This window comes from Cebidichthys violaceus, unplaced genomic scaffold (genome assembly GCF_023349555.1).
Source record: "Cebidichthys violaceus isolate CVI_PGR_0920_01 unplaced genomic scaffold, fCebVio1.0.p SCAF_2, whole genome shotgun sequence".
NCBI lineage: Eukaryota > Metazoa > Chordata > Actinopteri > Perciformes > Stichaeidae > Cebidichthys > Cebidichthys violaceus.
The window spans coordinates 3,092,927-3,100,962 of NW_027176372.1; the positions used below are offsets into that span (position 1 = coordinate 3,092,927).

General features: G+C 41.6%; 1 protein-coding gene across 1 annotated transcript; it reads left to right on the plus strand.

Annotated features, from left to right (window-relative positions):
• Positions 1-5,361: 5,361 nt before the first annotated feature.
• On the plus strand, positions 5,362-6,793 carry mplkip (M-phase specific PLK1 interacting protein). The gene is made up of 2 exons (XM_068715341.1): positions 5,362-5,777; positions 6,189-6,793. The coding sequence occupies exons 1-2, from the start codon at positions 5,442-5,444 to the stop codon at positions 6,291-6,293; spliced, it is 441 nt and encodes a 146-aa protein (XP_068571442.1). The 5' UTR covers positions 5,362-5,441; the 3' UTR covers positions 6,294-6,793.
• The last annotated feature ends 1,243 nt before the right edge of the window (positions 6,794-8,036 follow it).

Sequence of the window (8,036 nt, forward strand, 5' to 3'; positions counted from 1 at the left end):
CATGATACAAATTCAGCTGACAGAAAACACAAGTCTATTTTAGTGGCTGGTCTGAATATATAATTTGAATCACCTCCAGGACTCCTGCCTGAATATTGAATAGTAAATTATCAGTAACATAATGATAGAGCGTCCAAAACATGCCAGTGGTGGAAAATTGCTCCAAATTATATCATCATTGTTTTTCTTTTTTTATGCAGCAGTTTGTGACCCCAGTGACCATTATCATGCAGCCGTCTTCCATTTTCGCCAAAGGGAGGGTGTGAATGAGGAGGGTGAAGTCGCTGAGTGTCTGATGGAGATAAGGGGAAATGACTATTGCTGAGGGACGCCATCCTTCAGCCTGTCACACCCTGCACTACCCATATTAATAAACTTCAATAACTCATGAGCTGTTCTGAAACCACCACTTCTCTTTTCAAAAAAGAGGAGAAGACTTATCGACATGTCAGAGCTCTACACAAAAACAACACTGTGATGTGTGTTACGTCTTTGATATGACACAAGTTTTGATATGGACAAAACTAAGATCATAATAATCTCAAGAAATTACTTTTTCATTTTTTCATTTCATTTGATTCTTAAATGTAAATCTTATTTTTTAGTAACATTAGTAACATATTTAGCGGAGCTTTTGACTGTCTGCCGAATGACCTTAATCCATGTAATGTAATTATTAGCTTGCTAGCAGTCCTGCTAACGCTAGCTACCTAAAATGGTGGTTACTTATGTTTAGGACATAGCTTGCAAACAATTATACAGTATAATATACTAATTATTAGCTTTATAACTATAATGCTAACACTAGCTTCCTAAATCATCAAGTAAAATATGCTTTCGCTATAGTTAGCTAAATTTTGATGGTTTCAATTGAATGTTTGGTTTGCTAATGCTAGTGCATATGAGTGTGCCCCACTGGTTTGAGCTGATAACGCCTTCCCAACCGACCATCGTCCGGTTCCCCCTCAGGTAAATACTGTGAGCTCTGTTAGCACTTTCACTGTAGTCTGCACTGTTAGCGCTCTTAGCACCGTTAGCTGTGAGCTGTCGGCTTTCCATTGCCATGTTGAGAACCATTGAGAGGCAATCAAAATGTATTTTGATTTGTATTCACTAAGCATAGGCCCATGAGGCAGTACTCCAGAGTCTGGTGGTGGTTGAGCCAGATCGTCCTCAGTGCTTCATCAAGTGGAGCTGCCTTGCAGAGAATACTGCAAACGTTTTCAGACGTTTTCCTTTAATGCCTTCAGGCTGTGAGTGATATTGTCAGTGGAGTACTTCTAATGACTTCAGCACATTTGAGGTGCTTCAACTAAATGTGGTAAATTGCTCCGTTTTAAGACAGTATATTGTTTTGTTGTGGATGGAATAATTGGACAATTGAGCTTTAGTGGAGTGGTTGGCAAAATTGCCCTGCCACTACTTGCCTCCGATAAAGCCTCTGTCCAAATTTACATGTTCATTGCTGCTCCTTGTGGCGAATGGGGGTGAAACAGTCACAAATGTGGCTTAGCATTCTAAAAGTTATCAAAGAAATTAAATTTCAACTCTGCACAATTCTCTGTTTCTGCGAAATGTCTGGATCCTTTCTTAACTCAGAAAAAAAACATTTGAATACAGTTAAATGTTGCATGCATGAATTTTGAATGGCTTTGTATCATGCTATTGCATTCACCTTTACCATCAAATATATACAGCATCACAAATTGTTTAAGCTTTGACTTGCAGATGATGCTACACAGATCACATTTCAGAAGATACCAAGGGCGTTTCTTTTTGTCTATATCACATTAGCTCATGACTTAAAGAGGCAGAAAGGCTCCGACGCCGCTCTCCTCACACTTTTTTAGTTACAACCTTGAGATGAGAGCGTATGTATCCCAGAGGAGGTAGTGGAGGAGGGGTCGTTATCATTTTTTACGCCACAATTTAATATAATCCAGATCAATAACGCAACATTTTTTTAAATATACTGTAAAAAAAGCAAGCAAGCTAATTGTTTTCTAAACAGAAAATACAAAATGTTTTACAGGAGAAAGAAAAGGAGAATAAAAAAACAGTGAAGAGACAATTTTATTTATTTGCTTGAGGTATATAGTTTTTTCATAAAGTGTACAAATAACACAATATAAAGCCTAATGAAGAGGGTTTTGGTGAAACAAACGCATTCAATTTATATTCCATCTTGGCTTTCTGTCAAAGCTGTTGAGACAAATTCAGTTAAATAAAAGACATTAAAAATGATTTGTGGTGTCTTTGGGGAGACACACATCTGGTTCCAGAAATACACAGAGTGAGAGCAGCAAACTACTTTCAAATGCGAGTTAAAATATTTAACTAAAGGAAACATTTTGGGGGAAAACTTGTATTCTCTTTCTTGCGGGTGAATATATTTTCTTAGCATAAAGAAGCTCATTTGTTCTGAGCTCAAGTAGAAGTGGTATCAATCTTCTCAGCCAACTCTAAACAAGAATGCAAATTTTCAAAAATGTTGAACTATTTATCTAATGAATTGAACAAATTGAATTAATTTGAATTCTTTGAATAGTTTTAACAGTCAAGCAGAGAAGTCACTATTTCTCTATTTTTGTCCTCAAGTCAAGGGATTTTATTCAGGTCGCCAAATAAATTTGCAGAATTTCTTCCAGTCTTTTATTTAACATTTATATATGCAGTACACCTTTGAGCCAGACGAGGGAGCCTGGATGTTTGTATTGTTCTGATAATTGTAGCTTATAACACTGAATAGGAAAGCTAGCGTTCATTCTGTTTGTTTAACTGATGAGAGGAAATGAAAAGAGACTTGTTAACGCTGCTGAAATGCATTAATTTGATCTTGTAACGGGTGTTGTAAGGACCCAGGAGCAGTACGACAAACACCAGGGATGATTTGAATCAAAGCTTTATTTTCCACACAACAGGTAGAACATGCACAGGAATACGGTGGCAGGCTCTCGTGGTCGGGGACAGAAGGCTGAGTGAATTACCGGGGCAGAGGCAAGGCGGGGTAGTCACTAACAGGGAGGGTCGGTAACGGGGAATCAGTCCAAAGGGAACCGCTAGAAGGTCTTGCATAGAAGCGGAGAACGATCTGGCAGTGAGTGTGTGTGAGACTGGGGTCTAAATAGTGGGTGCAGCAGAGAGAGCAGGTGAGAGTGATTGGGCTGATGAGGTGGGCGTGACTAACAGGTGCACTGAATGAGCTGATTAGGTGAGTGAGAGATAGAGTGACAGGAGAGAAGAGGCAGAGCTGTGACAGATCTCATTTATAAAGTATTTAACATGTTTAAATGTAACACATGCAGAAAACATATCTCTTGAGAATGGCTGGTTTATCTATTAAAGATAATATAAGGTGATGAGGATATAGAAGTAGGGGGAAACTGCTAGCTTAAAGTAAAGCTTTATATAGCCTGGCCCCTTCACAAACCTTATGAAAGGTATTTGACCAGATTTTGAAAGATAAAAAGCGCTTATTTACAGCAGACAACTAAATATTGACAACAAACAGTAAATGTTTTTAATTTTAGCAAATTGTTCACAAAGTTAGATCGGTCTGCTGTCATGCCCCTTCAGTCTTCTCACCTGAGAAGATCAATGACCTCACACAGTGCCCGGATATCGATTCATATTTGATTTAGGTGTAAAAAAACAACCTGCCGATAGCCAGCTCTTTGATTTATATATTTATGTGAGAGATTAAGATAAGAGATTTTGTTGGAGACGACAGTCTGAGGCCCCGGTCAGACAGACAGCCGATGGCACTGCCTTTTTTCTTGAAGACTTCTACAGTTGGCTGCATGTTTTATTTTTGTTGCTCGTCAACCACTGAACGAGTGCTAATGTTAACTTAGCACGTGAACTGTACACTACCTAAAAGTTAATAGTAGCCGACTGTAATCTCAAGTACACTAATGTGCCTCCAGAAACATTAGACAGCCTCACGCTGATAGGAACTATCCATCAACTGTCGTCACCATCAACATTTAGGGATTCACCACACGGACAGGGAGTTTGGTGAGCTGCATGATGGTGTAGTGGCTCACAGGAAGAGGGGCCGTCCGTGTGACGTTTTCATGTTCTACCCTGTGTCGGCGTGGGTTCTCTGGCTTCCTTCGACAGTACAAAGACATGCAGCTTAGATTGATTTATGACTCTAAATTTCCCGTAGGTGTGGATGTGAGCGTGAATGGTTGTCTGTCTCTATGGGTACATCCCAAGTCTCTTAATTGCATCCCCGTTTCCCTCACTTGTGTCCTTTCCTCGCGTCTTAGTGCCGCCCCCCAGGGATGCATGGAGAGACGCAAGGAAACCATGCGAGGAGAGAGGAAACGAGGAAATATGTTTTAAGAGACATGACACGTCCTTTCCTCTAAAGTGTCACGTGAAGTGACGTCTGTTTCTGATGACGGCGGCCGCTGATAACAGCTGATCACAGCTGATCACAGCTGATCACAGCTGGATCAGCTGTCAGTCGGCTTTAACAGCTGGTGGAGCAGAACAACTTCCTGTTCAAGCGAGGAGCGAGGAAATGACAATTAAGAGACTTAAGATGTACCCTATGTGTCTATCTAGGTGAACCCTGCCTTCGCCCAATGTCAGCTGGGATAAAGCAGGATAAGGGTTAAAGGATGAATGGACAGTGATGATTCATGTGACTTACATGCCTCAAATCTAAGTGTGACTATCATAGTTTTAGATTCAAGTTCAATAATGATAATAATACATCACAGTCATATAACGCTCTCAAAGACATTTTACATACGGTTTGATAAAAGAAACAAGCAGTAAACTCCTTAATACAGAATTAAAAAAATATAAATAAAATAAAAGATTAGAACAAAATGATATTGACTAGGAAGTAAAAAGATAAGTGTGTGTGTGTGTGTGTGTGTGTGTGTGTGTGTGTGTGTGTCAAAGGGTTCGGGTTCACCTCAGTGCTCATGAGGGAATGTTGGGTCTCTGTAAATCATAGAGGAGGTTAGACTTGATCTATATGGAAAGTGTCTTGGGATAACTTCTGTAATATTAGTATTGTTATTATTAATAACGACTGTGTGAATGTGTGTGAGAATGCTTGTCAGTCCTGATAGTCTGGAGACCTGGTCCAGGTCCAGGTCCAGAGTGAACCCTCTGAAGCAGCAGCTCCTCTCAGGACACACTCTTACTTTTTATTTCACGGTCTTAAAGCTGTTCATTTATTTCTTTTGAACCTAATACCTGATTATGTTCTGTGTGTTTGTTTATGTTTTGTTTTAATAAATAAAATAAAATAAAATGACCTCTCAGTTCTCAGCAATGACCCCGGTGGCCGCTGGGCGGTGCTGCAGCCTGCAGGACCGGAAGTGCGTCCGTCTGTGGTTCCTGTTCCGTCACCGTGTTTTGTTGTGTTCCTCCAGTCTCTCGCTCCACAGTCTCTTTGTTATTTTCTAGCCGCTCCGATGTACCGAGCGCCGGTCAGACCTCAGCGGAGTCCCGGAGCTCCGCGGCCGACTGAACGGTACCCCTCCCCGGCCTCCTGCTGGGGCTTCCCCGGGGCTCGCTCCCCCTACGGAGGGTCTGCGCGGGGCGGCCCCGCTTACTCCCCGGACTCTCAGGTCCAGTCGCCGGATTTTAACCGAGGATACTGGGACGGTTCTCCTTCTGGGTTCGGAAGTGGACCCCGGGGATTCGGAGACTCTCCACCCGGGTTCGGTAGTGGAACCCGGGGGTTCGGAGGACAGAGGCGGCCCAGAGGTGGTTTCCGGTGGGCTCAGTCCTCAGCTCACAACGTCCGGGTAAAGTTTCATGTGATTTAATGAGAGAACCGGAGCACGTGTTTGATTTAAAAGTTATGAAAATCCTCGATGTGTTAACCAAGACATAAGTTACATATGTTCATTAACTTTGATGAAATTCAAACACACTGAGAGGTTAAAGGTTTAAGATCAGAACGTAAACAACGTCGTTTTGTATCGTCTCCTTTAAACGACTGGATTTAGTTAAGTCTCTCACTGAAAACTAAACTTTACACGACTACATTTGAACACATCATGATATTATAGTTAACTTTCGCCCAATACTCATTTTGACTGAGTAGAGCTTGAAGGCATCATAACCTGCGTTAGCTAGCAGGACTTTACTAGAGATACTCTGAGAGAAACTGATCGTTATGATGATTGAGATAATAAACGTGTCTTTGTTTTCAGGGTGAATCTTCAGTGGAGAAATATTTCAGTCCGTCGATGCTTCAGGATCCCTGGGAAGCCCTTCGGCCAGCTGCAGACGCTCATTCAGGCAGACAGATGTCCTGAAAGAAGACAAGAGACACTAAACTACAACATGAAGTACATAATAGCTACAGACAGACAATCTGACAGGAAACAACAAGAACATTAACACACTTCAGCTGGTTTCTAAAGAAGAAAAGAGACCAATCACAGGCTTGTTTCACCATCACATGTCTGCTGCCTGTCAGTCGTTCACACTCGGAGTCCCTCCAGTCACCTGTCCAGGTGTTTGAGGACATGTTTCAACAGCTTCACTCACAATATCCAGCAGGTTTGGTGAAATGTGTACAAACCGTCACTGATCTATGGACAGATTTGATCTGTTGAGGCGTTTTTAAATAGTTTGACACGTGTGGTTCAACATTATTATGAATCATATCCTGAGTTTTGTATTGATCGAGAAAACTGTTAATGATTTAGGGTCAGATTTTCATTTGTGGTTTTGGGTTCTCTTATCCTGCAACCTTTGTGTCTTGTAGTTTTGGACGTTAATAAAAGCGTGTGGTCAGTTTGACTAATAATTATTGGGAAATACTTTCACGTCATTTCCAGTTATTGAGTTTCACGTTTCGAGCTCGTTACAGCTCACGGGAATTGTATTAAGGCTCTGATATGGTTCTAATAAGGCTATGGGTTAGACCCTTAATAACAAACCAGCACAAACTCAACGGGGTTAGACCCTAATAACAAACTCAATAGGGTTCTACCCCTATATTCTATACTTTAATTAACTTATTTAAATCTTTATCTGTTAGTCTTCATGTATTTGTTTTTATTTATTGAAGTTCTTGGAATGCATGCTCGTGATTGGAGGAGAGCGTGGATTCATGTAGATATATCTATAGATATATCTATAGATATATCTCGTATGAAATCAAAGAGTTTCTATTTGAACTTCCACACTGGAAAATGAAAGTTGGTCGTCATAGAGACTTAAATATGGAGATACATTTTTTTTAATCATTTTGACAAATCTTTCAGTTATATTAAATTGTATTTGCCTCCAGAGGGCTTTACTATCTGTGCAACATACAACCTCCCCTGTCCCAGGACCAAAGCAACAACAGCGCCCCTCACTCCATAGACCGGTCATAGAGCGACACCTGCTGGTAAGTTTGTGAAACTGCACCGGCATCTTTTGGAACGGAAGCAGGAAGAAACCACATCATGTGAAAATAAAGAACAGAGTTTATTCAGTGAAATAAAAACAGTCGTGCTTGTTAATGACACATGTGGACTCTAGAATGAGTCTGAATGAGCAGTCCCTGTCCACATAGAGGACCAGTAGTGGCTCTTCCCCAGCCTGCTGGTACCGCCTGACCAGCCCGGAGGTCATCTCCTGCAGCCCGTAAGTGTGTCGCCTCTTTAGGACATTATTATTAGAAACCGGTGTATCAGACGGCCGTATCTCAGCCGAGTCGGCAACCGGATTTGGCCCAACGTGTTTCTTCCGGCATGCCGAGCTCACGCTGGAGCTGGGCCAGGTCATTTTGGATACCTGGGATGTGTTGACTGATGCAGAGCGGACACGGATATCTGAGCCTTTGCTAGCTAAGCTGCAAAAGCAACGCGCTCAGAAGATGTTGGTTCTCTTTGGATCGACCTACATATGTGAACAAACGTTCTCTGTGATGAAGTTTTAACAGATCCAGATCCTCTCTCACTGATGATTACCCGTCAGCTGTCCTTCACATCTCCACCTCACACATTCAACCTGACTTCAGAGCACTCGTTCAGTGCTCCACTGAACGGAAACACAGAAAATGA

Excerpts from the sequence above, each read along its gene's own strand:
- mplkip (XM_068715341.1), top strand. The coding sequence starts at position 5,442 with ATGTACCGAGCGCCGGTCAGACCTCAGCGGAGTCCCGGAGCTCCGCGG. Across the intron at positions 5,778-6,188 it reads CCTCAGCTCACAACGTCCGG|GGTGAATCTTCAGTGGAGAA; the intron begins GTAAAGTTTCAT and ends CTTTGTTTTCAG.